The 25595-nt window shown below is 40.5% G+C and overlaps 1 protein-coding gene across 1 annotated transcript in view; it reads left to right on the plus strand.

Annotated features, from left to right (window-relative positions):
- The window catches only part of LOC115599222, a 146495-nt gene that overhangs the window by 117277 nt on the left and 3623 nt on the right, over positions 1–25595 (plus strand). Inside the window, exon 5 of the mRNA XM_030460703.1 lies at positions 8275–8308. Within this exon, the coding sequence (XP_030316563.1) occupies positions 8275–8308 (34 nt within the window). The remainder of the gene's footprint in view (positions 1–8274; positions 8309–25595) is intronic.

The raw sequence follows: 25595 nt of genomic DNA on the forward strand, positions 1-25595 counted from the left end.
TTGCTTCTGGCTTTCAGTTAGGCTTTGGCCATGCATATCAGTAGTGATACAGATGCAGAAGTTAAGAGACCAACCTCATTAAGGGTTTCCTCTGGGCAGTGGTAATCCAGGTGTCACTGCGGGAATGGAGATGCTCGTGATGAGCTGAAGAAGATCCATTCCTTCATCCAGTCAGGACTGCACTGACTTTCTGGAGGTCATAGATGAAGCCAGCAGCACCATCAGTGTACAGGCACACAGATTTCTGTTCTCTCAAAACTTCCTCAGGTTTTGAAGGAAAAAGTTTAGAATGAATCAGAAATTAATGAATGAAAGGTGAATAAGAGGCACAAAGATATTTTTTGTATATACTTATTTGAGGAGGGGAAAAGATGGTGATTGTGGTTCATGTGTTATGTGTGTGTCTTATAGTCAAGTCTTGCAGCTTAAACTCTCTCTCTAACTTGTCTGAGTTAAGACAAGTGCAACCCAGCACCACAGTTAGTGGATAAAAATAATTGGGTTTAGGCAAAAAGTTTAGCATCAAGTATGCCAATTGTGAATAATTTCAAACTTCACATGTGTGTTGGTCCTTTGCTGTGTTAAAGTCCTTATGTCCTTAGTTCACTTGTGCTTAAGGGGTTCTTGACTCCTCACATAACATAAATTCATAACCCATAATAGTGTGTAATATGTAACTCATAATATTATATAACTATAACATATATAATGTATGTTTAATGTATATTTAATATAATATTAATAATAATAATGAAAATCATAAGTTAATATATGTCACAGTTCAGTGTTCATTTTCTTATGGGTTACAACAGAATTTACAGAAGAGTGGCCATTTCTTAAAGGTCTTTGTGGGTTTGCTGTGGATGTGATGAGGTGGTGAAGTAAATGGCATCACCCTGCCTAGAGCTGATCATACTGAAAGACTTTGTGTTGTTTCTTGGAGAGAGAGAACTATGAAACCTCCCAAAGGGAAACCATGTCCAAGGCGTGGGACAGATTTTTCTTTCATCTGGAATAAAAGCAAAGTGATAAACAAAGATAAAACCATAGCCAATGAAAGAAAATTGATTAGAAATTGAAAGGGATAGACAGTGAGTTTCCAGTGCCAAAGTACCACATAAAGATAAAAATCTACAAAGTAATTACAAGATGCAAACCAAACAGCATCACTTTTTTCTCCTCCTGGCATCAGCCTTCTCTGGGACACAAGAAGCAGAGATGCTACCTAACATTTTCCCACAGGTGTTCTCAGGAAGAATGCTTCTCTTATGCACAGTTTCTATAATTTTCAGTAGCTGTTTTGAATAAAATACTTTATTCTTCACTTATCTCTGCTTTATCTCTTACGGCAAACTGACCACTAAATAAATGTTGTTTGATTTGCTTTTCCTCAAAAAGCATAAAATATTGACCAAGAATTTAACTGAGTGCTAATACATCAGTTTCCTGAGGAAAGTGCATTTGTGATTGAGGTTATTTTACAATTATTAGTTTCATTACCTGTCAAGGAGAATACCTGATACCCACTTAGAGCCCAGCCATCATGAAACATTTCTGTGGACACTCGATAGTGAAACCAAACAATTTGCTGCTAATGGCAGGCTGAAGTTCATTCCCAGTTAAGTACTACTCTGGGCCAAGCTATAATAACACCACAGCTCTAGCCAGAGCTCACTAGGCTTGGTTTTCATGTTCTATCATGGGCTATTGCTAACTGCTGTTTGCTTTAGAAGTCAGTCATTTCCCATAGCAGGATAGCACAGTCTGCAGCTTTCATGCCTCTCTTTGTTGTTGTGTGACCTCTTGTACCTTTCCCACTTCTTTTTATCTTTAAAATAGATATAGCACTTCTTCCTACTCAAGAGGGTAAAAATGATAGCAATGTGTGACTCACTGTATTGTTCCAGGATTGTAAAAAACATGGGCTGCTCTCACTTCTCACTTTTGTCCATCTCCATTTGGCAGTCATTGCTCTTCTTTTTTGTCTCTCTGCCTCCCACCTCTGCCCCATCATATTTCTACCTGCCCCCCCCCCCCCCAGTGTGTATTGTGACAACTACATCATCTCCAGTTTTTATTCATGTCTTTGTTTATACAGAAGCCCAACTGGTTATCTTAATGCAGACTGGGTATTAATTGATATTTGCACAGTTCTCAGGATGTTGGTGTTAGCCCTGCTGCAGTGGCAAGAGTTCAAAATGAGTGGGAGCTCCTGGGACTTGGCAAAGATAAAAGCATCATAGAGAGGACATTTTCTGGTTTTAGGACAACCAAATTTGCTGAAACATGGCTAAACTGTATCCTATAAGGAAGTAAGCACAGAGGGTGGGGATTGGGAATTGTGCAGGATGAACCTAACACTCGAGACACCATATAGACCAAACTTGGATAGGTGTTCCTCAAACTGTGCCCTTGGCTAAATGCACTAAATTGCCTGTGGATGCATTGCTTCTGACAGTGTAAGAACACAATACTGACATGTCAGGTTAGGTTTTAATTAGATTTTAAAATATTGACTACTAAAATAGCCTGTTTAAAAATGAAAAAAATGCAAAGTGTTATGGAGAGTTTTTTTAAGAGAAAGAGATGGGTGTACACTGCCATATTTTACTTGGTGGGACCAGCCCAGTTTGGTTGCTCTGGTCACCTTGAGGGGATAAGAGGTGTCTGTTTCTGCAGTGGGATGTCTGTGTTCTGTCTCACAGGTATATCCAGCTGGCCACAAAGTGCAAAACAATGGTATCAGAGAAGCTTTTGTCTCTGTTTTCTCAATTAAGTCCAGTAACCTCCAAAAACATAGGTATCATAAAATCTTTGCAGGTAAAGATACCTTTTGATACCTTGGGTTTCTTTTCTCATGGTTGGAAATAGAGATACTGGTAGAAACAGAGATATTGGTAGAGGTAGTTTTTCTGCACTGCCAGTTTTTTAAATTTACTTATCTGGTTTGAGATTACAGGCCAAGACCAGGTAAAAATAGTTTAACAAATTCCTTATCTAATGTAATATAGTTAGTTAAGTTTTGAAGTAAACACTTTTAAACAAAGAAGATCTTGGTCCTGGCTCTCCACAGGGCTCTTTGTGGTCTCAAGGGGTCCTGTGATTCAACTATTATTTTGCATATGGGATCTTTTATACCTGCAGTGAAGCAGGGGCCACAGGGTGGGAGGTTTAGAGAATAAACCTGTGCTGCACACTATGGGTTATGGCACGAGGAGGTGACTAAGGGTACAAAGGATGCAGAGCTGGGGCTAGAGGACTCAGCAAGGTGGAAAGAAGCAGATCTGGCCCAGAGCCTGCTTCCATTCTGCCATTTGGGAGTGGTCCCCAATCTCTTGAACTGTGCTAAGGTTTAATTTCTAGACAACTAATTGGAGCAGTTGAAAACAGAGCTAGGGGTGACCCAGAAGTTATACAGTGTGGATGATCAAGGACTCGTACATGCACGCTGGGCTTTAGGTCCAACACGGGTGTTCTGTCCTCTCCACTAACAAATACCTCTGCTGAAGGTAACCTCTGCATGAGCAACAAGGTTGCCTTGAGAAGTGCTGGGTGTATTCTTAATGTCTTCTAATTTTTTAAAATACCACAATGAAAAAAAGCATGAAAACATTAATTTCTTATTCCAAATATCAAAGCATACAAAAAGGGGACCTGGACCCAGATTGGGAATGAGCAAGTGAGCTTGCTTACACTGCTTACTATTAGTTCTTCCTTTGACCCCATCAGTCATGAAGAGTTAGCAGTGCAATAGCTCAGCTTCAATGGAAGAAACTGAGATTTTCCTCATCCCTCTATTTTCTAACATGGCGAGGAGGCGAATGTGTTGTGATGCAGCAGGTATGAGGCGAAATCCCACTGAACCAAGAAAATCTGTCTACCATGTCTCAAGTGACTTCTCTAATAACACTCAGGCTGCATATCAGACGTGGTCTCCAAGAACAACTCTTCAGTGGCTGTATTTTCAAGGCAAATTATCATCCCTGTTGTCAGCATTTCAATATATTACGTGAGCACCTAAATCCAGCAAAGGTTTCAGGTCTGTACCAAGCCTCAGGGCCAAGCTGAAGAGAAATTAGATTTCTGGCACAGAGGTCTCAGCAGTGTTTTCTCCAGGATAACTTCGTTGTTACCATTATTCTCAGCTGCCTGACTCAAGGGAACTTGCAAGTGTAATCCAGGCTGAAGATCTCATTGCTGGGGCCTGGAAACTTCAGGCTAAGGCTGATATTGCTGAGTGTCATAATATTACTTTTCCTTTGGGGCTGTAGAATTTTATTTTGAATTAGTAACCAGGATTTTCTTACTTTCTGTCAACAGCTTTCTGAAAGGATCTAATAAACCTGCTCATAATATTGTTGAATTTTCCATGTAGATTGCTAGTTTCCTCCTTTAGAACTGTCTATATCTTAATTAAAACCTAGTGTATTACTAACCCAATAGAATTTTCAGTCTTAATACTTTGCAGAACCCTTTCCAGCTCAGAGTACTTTCCTTCCCTATCAGTTAACCAGCAAGAAGTTGCATAGATTTATCTTGTTTTCCTCTGAAGAAAGTTTTGTGTTTCAGGGTAGTGCTGCTGGTTGCTCACTGCAGAATGTACACGTGCAGAATCCAAAGCCTTTTTTATTAAGAGCAGATGTCAGGTAGTCCTGTCAAAATGCCAGGGCTTATTTGATAGCAGAGATATTTTTTGATACCATATCTATGTTGAATAAATTCTCTGGGTTTTTATTAATCATCCAGAAGAATTAAGTGCTAGATGGGTACACCTATTATCTTTTTAATTTTTTTTTAGAAGGTGTGATTTCCTGAGAGTGAATGATTGCATTTTGACAGGTGCTCTGAAATATGAGTGGTAGATTTGAGCATATTTGAAATTAGAGCATAAAATAGGTAATGACTGATAGGAGTTGATAGGGAAGAGGGAAGCAAATTACTTGGATAAAAAAAAAAAAGTCTTTTTTTCCTTTCAAATGGTATATGGTCTTATAGGATTTGCTGACATTGCAGAATCTCTGTGCAGTTGCAAATTAAAATGGTTTTGAAGTTGTTCAAGCCAACCATTCTGTATTCATCTTCTGTGTCAGAAAAAGAGCTTTCATGTGACAATAAGCTTACTGGGACATTATTAAATCATTTAATCCAGTTGTTTGATGAGTTCCATGCCCTAATCACTTATAACCATGAAAGATTATGTATACATCATAATCAGAGAAACAATTTTTTTTATGAGTGTTTATTTTGATTGTTAAGTTTGTATTGCGGGTGTTTTGCTTCTACCTTCATTAATCCAAGGAGTTCATTGAGTAACTTATTTCTGCACTCCCTGCCTTTCAGGAAAAATTTTCAAGTTCTTTATAAATGCACAGTATTTCCTTTCCTCCTCCTGATAGATCCACAGCCTTTCTTCCATCCTTTCATCTGTGATCCAAAAGTACTTTTTTGCATACGTGGCTCTTGTAAGTGAAAGGTGGCTTTAATGGGCTCACCCACATGCTGAAAGCTGTCCCTGGTTTTAGACATGTTGAACAGAGGTGTTATTTTTATCTTTGTCTGTGGGGTTCAGATTCAGGTAATGGTTTGGTTTCTAACAAGTTCTCTGGCATCTTATTCATCTGTACAGGACACATAAATTTATTACTATGCACTCAGAGGCTGTGTTTATAAGGCAAAACCAGTGTGGTCCAGGGACCAGTCCTTTACCCAAAGCCACGTGGCACCAGCTACCTTCTTGTCCCCAGTAAAGGTGTGATTTCCAATAGCTTCCTCTGAGCAGAGCTCTTCAGTTCATAATAGAGCTGCTGAGCCATGTGGACAAACCCAGGTAGGGTGCTTTGGTCTCATAAATGGCAATCTTTTATTTATCAGTGTGGATGAGCCCTTTGAGCTTTGCTTCATTGCAAATCATCCCTTGAAGCAGCTGCACTGCTGCTGGGCAGGTTTGACTCCTTCACCAGATGGGCTCAACCAGCTCCAATCACGAAGCAAAGAAAAGGTGATGCCACACAGGGGGACTTCTTGGGAACCTTTGCTTGCATAGGTGATGCTTGCATGGGATGGCCCAGCTGAGACATAGGACTGCTGAGGGGGGAGAAATGGACTCAGAATCTAATCAGATCCTGGTTTCTGCCTGCTAGTTTGCATGCTTCAGCAAATAAACATGGTTATATCAGCAGAGTGTGTTTGTCTTTGGCTTCTATTTGATGCTTCCACTTGCAAAATTTCCTGCAGCTGGAGCTGTAAGCAAATGATTTCTTTATTGTTCATAGCAGCAGGTGCTTCAACAGCCTTTTGGCTGGAGCTGTACTCTCTTGGTCCATGCTTTCTATATATTTGATTAGATGGTACCATGCTGCTCAGATGGGATGCTAGCCTTCCAATAAATGTATTTTGTTATACAATCAGTTATATACTGCATTATCATTATTATTTCTGTAAATCTATTTTAGTTAGCAGCTTTCTTTTGCCACTTGGGATTGTTCCAACATCAATTTGCATCTTTTTTTTTATGACATTCTAAAAGGATTCTGGAAGTTAACATAGCCTGGGTTTGATTTTATAATAACTGGTGCCTTTCAGACTATGCTAGAACACAGAAAAAAAAACCCAAAACCAGTTATCCAAGCAGGATTGACATCCTTATTTTAATTCACATGTCATTTATGTATTCTTCAAGAAGTGCTTATCCCAAGATTCAGTATGGCAATTTAGGCACCTGCATACAGTGTGCTTTTGACAGACTTATGATGCTAAAAATCAGATGCCTGTCCCAAGCAGGATGACACTGCTCACTTCACATCGAAGGGACAGAATGATGTTCCTCATGCAAAAAAGAGGCCTAAAACCCCAGCATTTTTGTATGGGGCCTGTCTGTCCCTTGCCAGTCATCACAGTGTGTGTCTGAATTTCCCACTCCTCTATGGAAGTTTGATGCTTCTGCTAGAGGCCTCTCAGCACTGACTCTTTAAGTGATGCTGCTAGAGAAATTTTGGGTTGTAGTGCAGTAGTCTGCTCCTCAGTCTTTGCAGAACAGGCAAGTGTATAAAGACTTGGAAAATAAGGTGAATTTCCTCTTCAGCCAGGTAGGAATCAGAAGCACAGTCTCCCTTTCTAGGCTATAGAAGACCCAGGAGAGGCAGATCCTCCAGCATCCCGTAGAAGCAGCAGAGGTCTGGTACTGTGCAGGTACCAATGCTGGGCAGTGCTGGGCCCTCTCCAGGCGAGGGAACTCAGGTCCAGTCCCTGTGGGCAGTTCACCGTCACTGAGCTAAAAATCAAAAAGGGACCCTAGATGAAAACTATAAAAATCTGTGCAGGGAAGTGTACTGCAGTGTCTGGGAGCCAGGGTGGGCCTTGGCTTGGAACTAAAACCAAGCTACAGATTTCCATTAACACAATCTGATTTGGACTCCCACTCATTAGGTTCCCATCTGGAAATGAGCACCTCACTTGGTCCCAGGTGGCTAAAGCCAGGCTGACTTCAGTTGCTGCTCAGGCAGAGGAAGAGGCTTTTCCACAAAATTGTCTTGCAGAAGGGAAAACAACTGCAGCCAGGCTGTGCTTTTCCTGTTATTGAGAGCTGCTTATTCAGTTCTGTGCTTAGAGAATGAATTTTTCAAGTTCTCAGTAAATTCTTCACTAAATAAATGGTAAACAAAAACCCACGTGGTTTTATAGGCAGATTCCTATCAAGACTTCAGCAACAATATTGACTGAAGAGACAACAGAGTACTTGGTGCATCTGGTGGGAAGGTGTGGATGGTTTTCCAAGCAGATAAGGAGAGCAGGGAGTGGATCACTGCAAGGTATAGAGGTGGCTACCAATTCAGGTGGGCACTTCACACCTCTGAGTTCACTGGGACCTGGAATAATCTCCCACTCCAGGATTCTATAGCCACAGTGTCCTGTTTCCCACCTGTTGATATAGCTGCTTACCTGTGTGCTGCGTCCCCAAGTCCCACTGGCATCCTGAGACACTTCCAGGCATGTCCTTGGGTGTCCTTGCAGCACACAGCCTGCTTGTGTGAGGGACTGTTCTGAAGCTCCATCCCTGCAAGACAGGGGAATCTGGTTTGAGAATGGGCCCCAGGTTGTCCTTAGCAAGCAAAACTGAATATTCCCTGTGTTTTTTATTGATAAGTTCTGGATTTTATTGACTTGTGTAAGGTGGTGAAGATGTTGAAGAATAATATATATTGTCATAGTGAAATGTAGAACTTAACTGAAGGAAAAACACTTAATCATTAATAAAATTTAATTTATTTCTTGCAGATGCTGTTTCAGCAGCCATGTAAGGAAAAAGCAGGTAAGACACTGCATTACTTCTTCAGAGTTTCTTGGTAGCTTGTGTAGATGTGCATGGATTGATAGAGGACTCATGGCAACCTCTGGTGTTCTGAGGTTTAGTTATTTAGTGTAGTTGCTACGATCTGCTACATCCTGTTGTTCATGGTCAGGTGCTGTAGGACTTACATGGTTCTTAGAAAACGTGATAATTCAGCAACTTTTGATTTACACATTGCAAGATGAATGCTGAAATAACAGAGATAAACATTTTGTCCAAGTATGTGTTGTTGGTGTCAGAGGGGGACTAAGGAGCTTGATCTGATGCTTTTATGGTAAGCTCCCTCCTGAGGGGTGCAAAGGGCCCAATAAGCAGATTGGAGAGGCTTCATGGAGAAGTCTGCTGCCTCCCTGGGGCTTGGATAAAGGATGTTACAGGTAAACTTCCTACCCTGGTGAGGCCTCCAAATTATCCACTCTTGGTGTTTCAGGTGGGTAGTAATGAAATGAAAACAAGAAGCCCAAAATCAATAGAGATTTCGGGGCCTTGGAGCAACTGGATAAGGGATCAGGTTTTGTTGTCTTCCACCCCTTCAATTGAGATTAAAAATCATCAAATCAACAGGAAGAGCCAAGAGGTTAATTCATGGCTCCAGGGCTGGTGTCATCAACAGGGAGGTGTTGGAGTCACCATCCCTGGAGGTACTCAAACAACGGGTGGATGTGGTGCTTTGGGAGGTGATTTAGTGGTTAAGGTGATCTAGGACTGATGGTTGGACTCAATGATCTTGAAATTCCTTTCCAACCATGATGATTCTATGATGCTATGGTGGGCACAGGGTGAGGCAAGGTGAGATGTACCGGAGTGTTTTTTTCTGGCTCGGTGCTCACACAACAGCAGCTCAGGCTGGTGAAGAGGTTCCTTGCACACACACGTTTACCAAAAAATGTAACCCCCCTTTGGGCCTGGCCCCATTTGCTCTGTCCAAATCACTCCTTAGCATAAGCTCACTAGAAGTTTAATGCAGTTGTCAATACCAGTAGCATTGATGAGCTTGGTCATTATGGGGCAATTATGCAGTGACAGGTGACATTCTGCAGAGCACCAAGATCAGAGCAGTAAGTGGAGTTCAAGACATGGATATCCTGAATTCCACATCCATTTGCATGCCAGGAGCTAAGGAAAGGTGTGGATAGACAGGTATACACTGTAGGGATCCTGATTCAGCAAGCTACTTAAGGCACAATTAAACCTGCATTTGATAAAACCAATTCATTGCAACGGGGAGTAAGAAACTGCTTGGGTGATTTGCTTAATTGAGGGTAAATGTCCCTATTAAATTGTAATGAAGCACAATTAAGAAATACAGAGAAAAGAAATTGCTTCCCAGAATGTGGGTTACTGGAATTTAATAACAGCCCCACAGTTTTGTAAAAAAGAAACATCCCCAAGGTCTAAGTGAATCCTCATTCCCACAAAAGCCTTTGCCAGCTGGAAATATTCCAGTCATAAACCAACTGACCTCTGGAGTCACCCATTTCCAACTGCTTTTTCTCTTCCTTTAGTCAATACTTATGCAGTGTCAATTAAAATTAAAGCAATTGGACGTAGTTGTTGCAATTAACCCTCTGTCCCTAAAAGGCTTAGCATCTTTTTTTGGGCCTGAAGGACCCGTTTAAGCCAATTTACTAACTCAGTGATTTCTCCTTTCTCAGAGTAGCACCTGTCCCTGCTCTAAATTGCATCCTCAGTTCTTTCCAAGGGCCACCTTAACTCTGTTAGAAACAGATGAACCAAGCTTTTTGCAGCAGTGTCACTGATTCAGTGGCTCTGCTGGCAAATGTGCTGACTTAGCAAAATGCCAGCAACCCTGACCTAGAAAATGCAGATCTCCAGAGACAATTTTGCCCTCATGTACTTAGCATCAGGTCAACAAAATGTGAAGGCTCATAGGATAAATGGGAGTATTTCATTCGAGTTCTGTGTGCATTCACTTTTTCTACTTTAGGAGTTGTATGTGCATTCATTCAGCCCACAATAATGTTTGCCAATGAAACATATGTCTGTATTTCAAAAGCTAAACAAAGCTAAACAAATCCCATCAATTTTGAGACTGATTTAGCAGTTGTTTTTATTGCTTTCATTGCTTGGATCAAAACCTCTCTGTGACACTGAAAGCTTGCTTTATAAAGGAAAGAAAAACATCAGTGGCACAGAGATTTTAAATAAAACTGATTATTTTTGGAGCATTCACATGTTTTAGTGTGATTCATTCTTGAATTGTTTTACTCCCATTATAACATTAATTTTGCCAGCATAAGAAAGATAAAGTTTAACACCATCTTTACAGTAGGACATGATGGTTGAAAATCTGATAACTGCAGGCACAAAAGAAGAATGACAGTTCATTTTCTGACGCAGTTTGGTCACTGGGGTGGAACTTTAACCATGGAAATCTAGCATATGATAGACTTGGTAATGAAAACTTATCATTAAAATAATTCTGTCAGGAAAAGCTCAATTCTTCAAACTGAACCATTTTACAGGAAAAGGTTGACATCCATTCGTTTCTATTTAAAACAATTTCTGGAAAATAGATGTACATGTGTTGAAAAGAGGTCACAGCATCAGAATGGTTTTAGTTGAAAAGAACCTCAAATGTCATCTAGTTCCAATCCCCCTGCCATGGGCAGGGACAACTTCCTCTAGGCTGGGCTGCTCAAAGCTCCATCCAGCCTGGCCTTGAACACTTCCAGGTAAGGGAAGTGTTCCACAGGTAACCTGAGCAACCCGTCCTCTGTCTCACCACCCTCACACCAAATAATTTCTTCCTAATATCTAATATAAATCTATTCTTCAGGTTGAGACTCTTCTCCCTTTTCCTACCACTCCATGTCCATGTGAAAAGTCCCTCCTCAGATTTCCTGTAGGGCCCCTTCTGTTACTGGAAGGCCACAGTAAGGTCTCCGTGTCCCTCACCATCTTTGTGGCTCTCCTCTTGACTCACTCCAAGAAGGCTTTTAAAGTGAGAAGTTTTGGTTTTTATTTGGCTTCAAAAGTTTTTGCTTTGAAATTTATGTTAAAGCACTTAAAAAAAAAAAGGAGAACATATTATTTAAACTTTAAAAATTTGCCATATGTCTTGGACTGAGGTACAAGGTTCCTTCCAGTTTTGAAGTTCCTACATGTTTCTGGTATTTTCTTTGCTTTTGGGTAACAATTCTTTTTTCTGTTTTTGAATTTCTGGCATGAGAAGAATACCCTTCCTGCCCATATCAACCATGTACAGAACAGAGCAATCTTCTGCTCAAGTTCATTTTCTTCACCATTTTACTCTTGCATTATCACTCTTTTCCTTTTGTAGTTTCTTGTTCTGATTGCTTTCTTGGTTCTCTCAAACTAGAGCTCTCAAGGCCCAAAACAATAATTTCCCAGAGTATCTGTGGGTCATATAGGGGCAACACCCTGCCCTCCCCACACTATAGCATCAGCTGTTTTGGATGGAGGCAGCTGCTCTAACTCTATCCCAGAGGAGCTGGGGATGCACAGGGTATCTCAGAGCTGCTGAGCCCTTTCCCCAGGATTGGGCAGACACAGAATCATAGAATTATTTTGGTTGGAAAAGACCTTTAAGATCATCAAGGCCAACCATTAACCTGGCACACTGTGAAGTCCACCACTAAACCATGTCCTTATGCACCACATCTACATGTCTTAAATACCTCCAGGCATGGTCACTCAACCACTTCCCTGGGCAACCTGTTCCAGGGCTAAAAAACTAAAAGAGTGTAGATTTAGAGAAGGTATAAGGAAGAAACATTTTACAGACAGGATGGTGAAATGCTAGAACAAGTTGCCCAGGGAGGTGGTAGAAGTTCCATCCCTTGAAACATTCAATATCAGGTTGGATGGGGCTCTTGAGCATTCTGATATGGTTGAAGATGTCCCTGCTTACTGCAGAGGGTTTGGACTGGATGACCTTTAAATGTCCCTTTAAACCCAAACTGTTATAGAATCACAGAATTGCTCAGGCTGGAAAAAACCTTCAAGATCATCAAGTCAACCCTTGTCCTATTCCTGATGACCCACCACTAAGCCATGTCCCCAAACACCACATCCAGGCAATTTTAAAACACATTCAGGGATGGAGACTCAACCACCTCCCTGGGGACCCCATTCCAGTGCTTAACAACTCTTTCTGTAAAGGGGTATTTCTATGATTTTATGACCATTAGGAAAAAAAATTCATGGTAAGATGGCAGAGGCATGAATTTATTCAGCTTTCTGTTTTCTCTAATAATGTTAAGGTGCAGCATGAACTAGTGGCTCCATGGGGACCAGGGACAGATATGGCAACAGGGTCAGGCACAGCTCCAGAATGATCAGACATGACCAAGGACGGGATGAGATGTCCATCTGCAGGTTGGGTCCCATGGCCAGGCTGTGGCAGAGCTGTCAAACAGCCCTGATGGAGCACCATAGGGCTGGGATGGACATCCCTGGTTTGAATTGAAATGAGGTTCAAAAGAGACTTGGAAATGTGTGTATTGAAATGATTGCACACTACTCAGTAAATGCAATATTGTAAGGAGCTGGGCCTAGGTTGCAAACGTGGTGTCACCCTTTAAGATGTAGTTAGCAAAAAGCCAATGGGCAGTTGCAAGAGACAGTAAGCACTTTGGAGTTGAAAATCTGTTTTTCCTATAGACAAGCTTACCCTTCATCTGTAGGTTAGCAAGTTGTCTGCTGACTTTCTATAGAAGCAGTAGACAGGAAGACAATTCACATGTGTACTCCTTGTACTTGATAGCATGAATAAGTACAGGGTTTTTTATGTAATAGATATTCTGTTCTCTTTACCAAGGTCTGTGAAAAACCAGCTTTGTCCACAGAACCTTAAACTGGGAAATTCCATTTATGACAGGAAACTCCTTGGTTAGCTGCTTGTCTTGCTGTCAGTTCTCTGCTGGGTTTTTAGATGGCCTGTGGTATTCACTATTAAAACTTGTCAGAGTGATGCTGTACATTGTTAGCATCTTATGGTATATTTCTTAGTAAAAATCATTCTCTTCAGCTGGAGCTTTCTAGCTGCCTAGTATATTTTGAAGTTATCCCCACATAGCTCAAGATAACTACCACAGAGCACACTTCATCACTGGTAGGGAAAACGAGCTTTTACTTTGCTGACAAAAATTTGAAGTCAGATTAAAAGCTGACACATCCTCTATTTTAGTGGTATGTATGTATGAAATACTAAATATAGCATTGTGCTGGTCTATTTGCTGATGCATGGTAATGCAGTCTGTAGCAGAACAGTACTGGGCTGGCAAGGGAGATGGTGCACTGCAGTAATATGATAAAACCCTCATGTGACCTTGCCTGTTTCAGAATTGTGTGGGCAATTGTCTATCCTTGACTGGATATAATACAAAATCCAAATAGAGGCAGTGGTGGTCCCAGGGCTTTAATGAATAGTCTGATCCTGAAATATTTGTCCAGGCGTAATGCTAATGGACTTCATGGAGAGGTCTCCACAGTGGGAGACACCGGAATGGTGCTACACAGCAGCTGTGTGTGAGCAGCTGCCAACACAGGGCCTGGTTCTGGGAACAGAGAGGGAACTGCAGCTCCATCTGGCTCTTGTTAGAAACTGCAGATTCTTGATTTGCTGCAAGATCAAACCCATGTACACTAGTTCCCTCCAATCACATACTTTTCTGTTTGGTCTTTATGCTCATGTTTTTGTTTCACCTTTGCTGCAGTTCCCTGGCAGGAGTTTGCTGGTTAATCACACTGGGAACATGGAAATGGATGTGGCTTCCAGAACCATAACCTGTGCTGGGATTTTCTTCTTCCTCATGGGGAGATAGAGAAGGTGATCTCTTTTCACCTTGCTCTTGCCATGGGTATCTGGCAAGTGTGCTGGAGGTGGAGGTGAGGCTGTGGCCATGGGTCCCCACATCCTATCCTCTGCAGGGAAGTACAAGAGCAGCAGGGAAACACACTCTTAAGTCCCTTCCAAGACCTAGGTAGTACTCATATCTCATGGTGTCATTACTCCAGCTATAAGAGCTTGCCCAAGATCAGAACGTGACCTTAAATAACTGGGGAAAATTAAACATCCTCATCCAATGATCCCGTGCGTTTACTAGAAAGCAGAGTAGGGTCACTTTGACATGTTTCCAACACAAAGTGTAGATGCTTACTTTGGACTGAAAAGTGAACAGACTGTTCTCTTCAGCAGTGGTATAGTGAAAGTAAACTAGTGAATAAACCCAACTGTTTGGTGGCCTTGACTTGTTAACTCATTAAGTTCTGTATTGCTCAAATTAGAAGAAGGTAGACTAGAGACTTGTCCTGTAGTCAGTTCAGCAGAGGAGCTTTTCATTTGGCTCCTGTTCTGTCTTCCACACGGTGCCACATTGGCTCCCAAAATTAGGCATTTAGATTGCTTCTTCCTGCTTCTATGTGCCTTTCATAATTAGAAATGGTAGAACAGACTCCTTCTTTGTTCTTCTGAAAAGGCAAATCTTTGCTACTCAGCTCCTACTGATAGTGGTGGAGCAGCTGAGGGCAAATCTGGGATCCTCAGCTCTCAAAAGTGAAGGGAAAATGAGAAGCCTTATTATGGATATCTCAGGATATTATTTTTTCTAAAAAATCCCCCCCAAAAAAACAACCAGCTGTAGATTAAAATCATATGTATTTACTGGTTTAGTATGTGAATTATAGACAAAAGCTTCTTCTGCTAAGGAATACTCTGAGTTTTATCTGAGAAACTTCTGAAACAATAAAGTAGCAATGTATAAAGACACTTTATACACATACTAATACTCAGTTCCTTTCTAAATATATTCCTTCCTTTCCCTTCTCTATAGTTCTTTCTGTAAGTTTGATTTTCAGATGACATTTTTATTAAGAAAGAAAAATACTGAAAAAAAACTAGAGCTGGTAAATGTGAAAAATAATATATAGTCAATAATGGTACAAAATACAGGTGTTTTCAGAATGAAGGTATTCTAAACATTTTTCCTAAGTAATTTTTGTTTACAGCTTGGACTCCTAAGGAGAGCTGAACATTGCACAACTGATAAATGAGCTACTCTTGAGACATGACAGGGACCTTGCTGTAAATGGTGATCTAATGCAAATTGATAAATTGCTGTAAAGTTTTGCCTCTGTTGGGATTACAGGCTGTTGGTTTCCAGCAACTAAGGTCAGACATGGAGCCATAGGATTCTCAAGTACTTTTTTCCTATGTCTGAACAAATATCTGGCAGAGGTTGTGGACAAACAGCCACATTGAGCTCCACGGAATCTGAGCAGCCAACTTTCTTTAAAGTGGGGTTTTCCAAGAGTCATGGCAGAGGGCACATTTTGGCATTTAACATTTTTCACAAAAATAACAAATGTCTGGAAAATCGACACTGAATAATAAAAAATCTAGTATACCGGTTCCAATTAAACCTTTCCCTCCGACTTCTCTGACAGCCACAGTGCAAGCTATGTCCTTGTATTTTATTTCCTGGGCAAATGTATAACTTCATAAGTTTGAATATTAGACATTAAAGTATGCAAGCAACAAAATTTAATGTTTTATAATACTAACTAAGCATTACAGCTATGAGAGAGACTCATACGTATGTGGAAGGATGAGTTGTGTATTAAGAGCCTTTTGTTTTCACAGAAAAGATTTCTAGCAGGTAGCAGTTCCACCAATTTTATTTTTCCCATTAGAAAACCTTTCCTTCTTGTAACAATCCTATAGGTTTTTGCTATTTAACTATTTAGGATCAGCTCCTACTGACTAACTTGTGAGGTTTTGTGCTGTATTAGTGTGACATGTAGCTCCTCTCTGAAAGGTTCAGGACACAAGATAGTTTCTGAGCTCTTTCTCTGTTTTCAAGTGGAGCAGAGAACATGCAGACACAGAGGAATGCTTCTGGCTGGAACATCTGCTTAATTAAAGTTATTTGGGGCAATAAAGCTATCAAACAAAGCAGCCAGCTCCTGACCTTTTGCAACATAGGATCTTTTGTAAGACTGTAGTCAGACCATTGCCACTGTTCCATGTTATTGAACAACCTGCTGTGGTGCCACCTCCTCACAGAGGAGATGTCAGCATCACAAAGTGGCTGTCAGGGTCTGTGGTTGGAGATACCAGTTTCCACTTCTATGAACACCAGAGAGATGCAGTTGTTGCTGGTTAGGTTTGAATGCCCAAGCCTCAAGACATCACTGTTGAGTACCACGGATGCTCACTTGAAGGAAGTGGTCACTGAGCAAGCCTTTCCCTAAAAATAAGGGGACCACTAGAGGAGGACAAAGAGCTGTGTAGTGTTAACGTCAGCTCCAGGGGCACCTTCCCAAGAAACAGGAGAGTTGCTTCAGCAAGCTTTTCAACTGAAAACCATCCAGTCTCTGCCCTTCCTGTTCTCTGGATTAGATTCCAGCCAGGCAAGCAAGTTGCTATGACAGAAATGTACATGGAGATGCTGGTATTTATTGAGCACTCAGCACAAGGCAAAAACAAATTAGTGATTTCCACCGTGCTCTCAAGCCACAGCTGAGCTGCAGCAATAGGAGGGGGCTGGAGCTGCATATGGATACAAAAGATGCCAAAGCTGTCCCATGTATAACCCTGTTGCATCTACTGGCACTGGTGATTTTGGCTCTGTGTCTTTGTAAAGGCAGAGCAGTAAAAAAGGCAAGTTCAGGAAAACAGCTGCCCCAAAAGTTGCTTTATATATGAGTATTATTAAGTGGATCTGAAATTGCTATTCCAGCTTTGGTGGAGTGTTGGCTTTTGACTTGGGGTTTGAGAAGGTAATGGCTTTGGGTTTTTATTTGAAATTTATTTATATTAGGTACATACCTACCCTGGATTTTTTCTTGGTTCCCAAAGAAAGTGTTATATGAGGCTATATACGTATGTATGTCAGGATGATTTGTTTTAAAGCAAGAGGACAGATTTTTCCCTGGTGTAATTCTTATGAAAACTGATGGGTTTACATCAGAGTTGACTTAAGCACCAGTTCTACGATGGTTTAAATTAAGCAATATGATTGATTAAACAGTCAAATTGCTCAGCACACTCTGTCTGGCGTAGGTCTGCCTGATGATTGCCATACAGGTTTTTACTGTTAGCTGTGAATTTGTTCACAGGAAGGACAGAGAGCAAGGAATGCCATTTTTAAAATTTGATTTGGATGACTTCTATGTGGAAATATAAGAGGAAATGCTGCATTTACCTTTATGCAAATTTGATTTAAATTCATTTATTCAATGCAGCTGATAATATTTTTTTTAATTACTCAAACAGTTACAGTTGTCATTGTGCTGCCATTTTCATTTTTCTGCCATTTTCATATATTGCTGCCATTTTCTGGAATTCTTAACTTACCAGGGGCATAAGTATTTCTCCTGAGTTTAAATTCAATCCTTATTGCAAATATGATTACATATGATATATAATTAACACTAAGATAAGACTTGTTGGTGAGTAAAGAAAATGCCCATCTGTAAGTATCAGGGAAGTTATTGGATGACTGGGTAGTTTTCAAATTCATAATTATCAATTTCTTTTAAAATTGCCTGAATTCTAAGATGTAAACTGATACTAGCATGGAATCTTGGAGGTTTATCCTGTAGAATATTAAGGACTCTTTTTTTCTAGAACCTAATTCTGTACCTACTGCAGTCACTGACAATTTGATGGGAATAAGATTAGTCTCTTTATAATGTATTCTAGCACTACTGAAAATTATTTACATCTGTAAAGAAGAAAAAAACCTTCCAGTTTTCCCAGCATTTCAGAATCAAAAAAGTCCTCTAAGCAGCTGAGAAAATGGAAAGCTTAGGAACTTTATATTTCATAAAACGTATATGGTTCTTTTAGCAATGTCTTAAAACTGCAGCTTAGTAGGACAGCTAATTAAGTGTTTATTATTTTTAAACTGTTTGTACTGAAGCAGTGACAGTGGCCTCAGTCCCAGAGTGGTGCCTTTCTGAGCAGTATCCAGGCAGAGTGGGAGCCCTTTCCTTGCAGCCTTACATTGCCATCCATATTCTTCATACAAAAAGGTGACTGTGAAAGCATTTACACTTGTTTCCATTTCAGCATGCCAATAATTTGTGAAGAGCTTATTTCCTTGCATGGTTGGTGCCCACACTACAGTCCCTGTTCTCCTGGGTGCTCCTTGCTGTGCCCTGTGTCCACGCTGAGCTTTCCAGGAGGAGCTGATGTTATCTCTGGGGTTGCACAGGGAGCCTTTATTCCCTCATGCATACCAGGGCACCCATCTGAGCTCTTGGCATTGTCTCAGCCAGCAACAGGTCATGGCTTGCTAATACAGAGAAATCCAAGTGTCTAAGGCCCAGGGTGTTGGTACAGAAAGAGAAGGGAGAGACTTGGAAAACTGTTTCTTCTGTGCCTGCTTCCCAAAGCAGTGGAGAGAAAGTATAAGAAGTAATAACTGCAGTATCCCAGAACTAAATGGCCTTACAGCCTCTCCCAGAAGTAGTTGCTTTAGCATCCAGGCCATTAAGAAAAAGAGTTAGTTTGGATTTCCAGGGTCTTTTAGTAGCCAAAAGCAAGCACAAGGCCATAGGTACTCTGGCGTCACTAGCAAGCTGCTGACATTAGCATGTTCGTTTTATAAATATATATTACAGAAATTTATCACTGCTTTTCAAACTTCTTTTTTTGTCTGCTCACCAACATGTTGAAATCTTTTATTTACATCTTTTTGGACTCTGATTTGGTATCAAAATTGCAAGACAAGTCTCCAAAAGGAAACAGAACTCCTGTTAAGTATTTTCACCTATTTATAAGACAGATGGAACTAGATGCAGTACATTCAATGCCTGGATGATGCATTGGAGAACTCAAAATATTCTTTAATTAATTCTAAAATATGATATTTGTTTAAAATAAAATGTTTGTTTCTCTGCTGTGGCCCCATGGCCTTGGAATTTGCAATGGCAAGATGGGGGGGGGGGGGTGACACCCTGGATACTATGTTACACATAGGTAAGTAACTGAGTATATACAGAAATATGCAAGAGTGCCTCTGGCTTGCTGTGATGTGTATATGGAACAGGGATATAAGTGTAGTATATCGTGCTTCCTTAGATCTTGTTAGACCCTGCGTCTCATGAGCACTGGGGGCAGGGGGAAAATACCTTTGATCTTCAAGTGTTCAAGTGTTGCAATAGCTACACTTTATTCTTATGCAACACAATTTGGATGGGCCCAGAGAATTCCTTTCCAGTGATTTTGTTCCCTCGGGTTTGATCTTTCTTTTACTGAAGTCTGTGGCACAATACCCTTGACAATGTCAACAGAGGCCAAGTGGAGTGATGAAGTACTGGAGTTGTGTTGTGTAGGGCTGCTGGGTTGTCAAATATGCATCCCTGTCCTTTGGAAACCACAGAGCCACCTCTGTCTACAGTGCTAGGCTTATTTTGTCATTATCCTTTTAGATGTTACAAAAAAGCAGCTCCTGTTTTTTGGCAGGAAACACTCCTCCACACCCACTTAAGGCTCTTTTCTTCTCTTTGCCTCCTCTCCTGTGAGCAAAAACTTTGTCAAGAAAGCACATTTTTTGGGGAGCCAGGAACAGAGACAGCCGATATTCAGCTCGTTATTTTGATTGCCTGGCTGGTAAGGGTTGGGGGAACAGATAATGTCAAGATTTCCTCTGCATTCCAGATCTGTTTTCCTCCTACAGTTAGCAGGCAGTGAGTGTGACTTTTCCCACTCGGCTTTTCCCACAGTTTGTAAGACTTATCTGACAACGGAGTTAGTGTCAACTGTCCAAAACTAACTAGGAGATATCTTCCTTTCACCACCTCTGTGCTGTTCTTGCTTATCAATGTCACTCTTCAGCTTAAATGACCAGTTAATTTACAGGCATACTGAGACAAATCCACTTCTGTTGCAGCTCCATTGAGTTCAGTGGAGTTACACTAGGAAGGAGTTTGGCTGTAGGTGTCTAAAAAGCACAAGTGGTAGGAATGTGATACTAACAGAAGCAAGAGCAGTGTGACAGTCAAAGCTTTGGCAGGATTCCCATTTCAGATTTCTGGAGTGTGATCTAACAAGGTGTTCATGTTTTACAGCTGGTGCTGCAAGAGAAAAGCTGTTGTCCAACAGCGAAACAGTTCCAGTGTCTCCACATCAAAAAGTAGCCCATGTTCAAAAAAAGAACAAAAGGAAAAATAAATCATAGGATTTCATAACACAAATTCTATTAAGAATTATGAGGACTGTGCTTTTAAATGTGTTACAGACTTTAAGAGACCAGAATGAAACTGAAAAATAGTCAAGCTTGAGATTTTCAAATGAGTCTATGATGGTTAAGTACTGAAACTTCATTGAAATTCCCCAGGAAAAGGCAACATGAGATGAAATTGATACCTCCCATTTTACCTACAGTCTAAAGGGCTCTATAACCATGTCTTCAGCCCATGGGAGGAGAGAAGCATTTGCCAAGTGTAACATCCTTTTCAGTTGGAGCAATTCCTCCACAGGTCTGTTGTAGCAGCTTTTCTCTGTAGGTAGTTTTGGGTGGAATGAGCCCCCCTCTGAGGGATAGCCTCTCCCTAACAGCTCTCCACCTCCTTCAGTTCTCATTAACAATGGGTGCCTAAAATTCAAGGATCTGGAATCTTATACCTCTTGCTTTCAAAATTTCATTGACGTTTCTGATTCACCAATTCAGTAAGAATTAATGAAGTGTAAACCCAAGCATTTTTAAATGATGTTTAGTTCTGTTAACCTTGTCAACCTGGACTAGCACTGCAAACAGCCAACACTATTCAGAGCACTTTGTTCATTGCTATGCACACTTCTCTACACCACACACATATCCTACCCACTGGTTTTCAATCTTAGAGTCTTCTGGACTTCCCTATCTCTGCTCATTTTCTCTCCATTTCCTTCTTTGCAAAATCCAGTTTTAATTTTCCTCCTTATCATGTCCAATTACTATTCAGCTGCCTCTTAAAGGCACTGCCACTTTACAGTCTGGTTACATACTCATGGATTATGGCACCTTGACTGACTGAGGATTAACCAACTTTCTGGGTACTATAAGAAGCAACATTTAAAAACTGAGAACCAAAAGCTGAAATTCCAGATTCCTGTTTAGGCCTTGAAATAAATCACCTGAATTTCTGAAAGGCTTTCAGAAGTAGCTGATAAGTGATTACTACTTCTGAAAATCGGACAGTGACTTAGGGTCATAGACTTAGACAAAGTTTTTAAAATCATGAATTTTTTGTGCCTAGGCAGAGTATGTCCAAACTTAGTGCCAGGATGGAGTCCTCTTTGCAAATAAAGAGATGAAGCAATGTCAGAAATGGAGTAAAAAGTGGATGTGTTGGAATACATTCATCAAGTTCATCTGTCTGAGGCAAATAGAATGATACCCATATTTAAAGATGAAAAGCAGTCATGTGGACAGTGAAAATAACTACAGCATCCCATTTTAAACTATCATGTTTCTGAAATAGCAAAACAAACAAATTCCAAAAACGAGCTATAATACACCCAGATGAGAATACAGATGTAGGAACCAGTATGTCTCTGCAAAAGAAAAAACAGCTTTTGCACAGGAAAACATGGAGAGATAAAAGTTATCTAGGCTTTCCACACTAATATTCTGGAGATCTTCAAAAAAGAGAGGAAATAATATGAGAAATCAGTGTGGGAAGAAGATTTTCATTGTAGAACACAGGCTTCATAAAAGATTTGATGACACCCAAATTAAAGATGTCAGTTTTTGGAATGAAAATAGGCTAATAATAGGTTGCCTAAAAGATATGTACTGGGACAAGCATCATTTAAAGCTTCATTATCTTGACAAGCAAGCGAACAGATGGCAAAATCCGTAGCAAATTCAAGATTTTCTAGGGTACTAAAGTTGAGTGATTTCTGAGAACCAAATTCAGATGACCAAAGCAAGGTGATTTGACAACCTCAGAGCAGATGGGGTTTCAATTTACCTTGCTGTGATTCAGTGCTCAGGAGTGATCTGAAGCATTCACTGGTACTGCATGCTTAATGAAGTGTTACCAGTTCAGAAAAATACCTGAGGAACATTATGGACAGCTTAATTAAAACAGCTCAGCAAAAACAGCTGTTCAATTTGTAGTGCTAGTTGTGAAAGCAAATAAAATGCTAATTTGTATGAACCATAAAGAACAGCATTGATGTTATTATAATGTCATCATATAAATTCAGGGAGCTCTATCACAGTGACTTCCAGTGTTGTCAACATCACAAAACTGTGTACCAAAAGAAACATTCAGAGAAGCCAGTGAAGGATGTGTGCAGGGAAGATACAATCATTTTAGTTAAAGAACTAATTAAAAATGTGGGTTTTCCTGCTGATGTTTAATTCATAGAAATAGCCAATAAATGTAAGATAGAGATCAAGTAGCACCCTCATGTGTTGGAATATGTTTCCCAAATGAATGAGGATCCTCAAATCAACAAGAAAACCCTCCAGGATGGCCTAGACAGACTGGATAAGTGGGCTAAAAGGAACTTTATGAAGCTCAGTGTAGAGACGTGCAAGGTCTTGCACCTGGGAACACATAACCCAAGAGTGCAACTCAGACTGGGATCCAGTTGGCTAGAGAGCAGCCTTATGGAAAGGGACCTGGGAGTCTTGGTGGGCAACAGGCTCAACATGAGCAAACAGCGTACTGCAGCAGCAAAGAAAGCCAACAGGATGCTGGGCTGCATCAACAAGGGCATCACCAGCAGAGACAAAGAAGTCATCATTCTGCTCTACTCAGTGCTTGTCAGACCACACCTGGAGTATTGCATCCAGTTGTGGCCCCCAGTATACAAACAGGATGTGGACAGGATGGAGAGGGTCCAGAGAAGAGTCACAAGGATGATCAGAGGACTAAGAGCACCTGCCATATGAGGAGAGACTGAGAAGACTGAGTTTGTTCAGTCTTGAGAAGAGAAGGCTTAGGGGAAGCCTAACCATGATGTTCCTGTACTTAACGGGTGGCTACAAAGAAGATGGAGACTCCCTGTTTACAAGGAGTTACAGGGATGAGACAAGGGGCAATGGGCACAAGATGCTCCTGGGGAGATTCCGTTTGAACACGAGGAAAATTTTCCGCTGTGAGGACAGTCAGACATTTAAATGGTCTCCAAGGGGAAGTGGTGGATTCACCCACTCTGGAAAGTTTTAAGTCTCAGCTTGACGGGGTGCTGAGACATCTCATATAAATAGTAATATTAGAAGGGTTGGACCAGATGATCTTTGAGGTCCCTTCCAACCTGGCAGTCTATGATTCATGCTATAATTCTATGAAACTGAGGGCTTAAGCACTGTGTGAGTGAACAACGAAAGGGAAGTACCCACACTAGATGAAATCTTGCTGTGAAGAACATGGGAATTATTACAATTATTTTATCAACTCAGGAATTTCACCATTAATGTGAGATTGTCACTAATGTTTGGTCTAAATTGTGGGGATTTCTGAAGAATTATTAGAGCAGTTCTCTTGTAGGAACTGAATGGAAGCTGTCCTTGGTGTTTATTGGGAAGACCTTGAGTTTCATCAGTTCTGCACTAAAAGGGTATTTTCTGCCTGTACAAAGTTGAATATGATCCTACTGTTATTTTTTAGCAGTACATATAACCAAATTATCATTTATGTTGCCCAGCTATAAAAGATGAGCTACAGGACAGGACAGAGGAAGATGAATCCAAATCTGTTTAAGTCCTAACAGAAGAGAATGTTTTCCAGATGAAATAATATTTCCTGTGACATGACTGACAGCAGTGAACTATGTTAGATCACTGCAAAACCACCTATCAACTTTTCAGAATAGAAATGGGAAAGAGCTTTTAATTTAAGGTACAAGACTAGGTTTTAGTTTACATATGTATTCCTTACACTTTTTTCCCTCTAGTAATGACATTCACTAAAACTCACTAAACCAGAGTTCAGGGCCTGAACTCTGAAACTGTGTATCTGATAATTTTGATCAACTTAACATCAAGGATTACTTAATGTAAATATTCTCTGTCACATAATTTAACTGGCTTCTGTCTCAAAAACTATCAGTGCCTAAGATCCTGCTGAGTTAAAATTTCTTTAGCACCTGCTCTCCAAGCAATTTACGTGGGTTTATGTAATGTAAATTATTCAAAAAATTTCACTGAAATGTAGAACAGTGTCAGGTGATTAGTTCTGAGCAGATTTATCTCAGCACAAAACGATGAAAAGCTGTTCAAGTGAGTCTGCATGACAGTAGGGTAAGTAAACAGTATGAGGCTCCATCTGTATCCCCAGCACCATAAAGGTGTCCTGACCATTATCCATAGGAACTAACTTCACTGGAAACCATTGCAACACAGAAAATGAACTCTGGAACCAGTAACACATACAAACAAAACAGCAACTTCTTCTTGCCTTCTGGAGCTGTCCTGAATGCAGATCTCTTTCACTTGTATGACTGCATTGAAGTCAAAGGGAATGGTGCATGTGGAGTTTCAAAAAAGCATCTAATAGAGGGTGAGTTAGGATAGCTAGAGTACAGAGTTCCAAGGGAGTAGAAAGAGGAGGTGAAGCCTGCACTGTTCTTTCTGGAACCAGCTTTTCAAACAATACTAAATAAAAAAGCCATTTCTTGAAAGGGAGTAGTGGCATTATCAGTGGAGAGCAGTGGCTGTGACCTCTGTCATTATTCTGCTCACGTTGCTGTACACAGCAGCAGGTGATGGGGAAACTTCTCCTCAAGTAGTCCCTGCTATCACCTTCATTGAGAAATAAATTGTAGCAAGTAGAGCTTTCAATCCCAAAAGAGAAAAGCCAAATATCTTGGTATTTTCTAGCTTTCTTCCATGCTGTTTGGTATTACTATTTGTATAATAGTAACTTAATGTTACTAAAAAAATTCAGTTCTGTGAAGACAAAATGGGTGCATAGTGTACATTTTTTGCCTCTTACTTGCAGAAGTTGGAGCCTCTTTGGAAGACCACAATAAGTTATGCTTTGGTTGTTGGGCTACTTAATTTCTCACAGATGAATTCTTTTACATAGACAATAATTACTCAGCAGCACATCAGTGCTCTCATAAAATCTGATGCCTACTCTTCAGTGAAATGTTATAGCACTACTTGTACTATATAGTACAGCACACATAAAAATATAACAAAGCTTGCATCTTAAATGAAGTTATGCAAACACCCTTCAAAAGACAGGAGGACTTGAAGCAAAACTAGGGTGAAGAAGCTGCAAATTTAGTGTCAGAAGTAGTTATTAGACTCAC

Source organism: Calypte anna, chromosome 1, assembly GCF_003957555.1.
Source record: "Calypte anna isolate BGI_N300 chromosome 1, bCalAnn1_v1.p, whole genome shotgun sequence".
NCBI classification, from domain to species: Eukaryota; Metazoa; Chordata; class Aves; order Apodiformes; family Trochilidae; genus Calypte; species Calypte anna.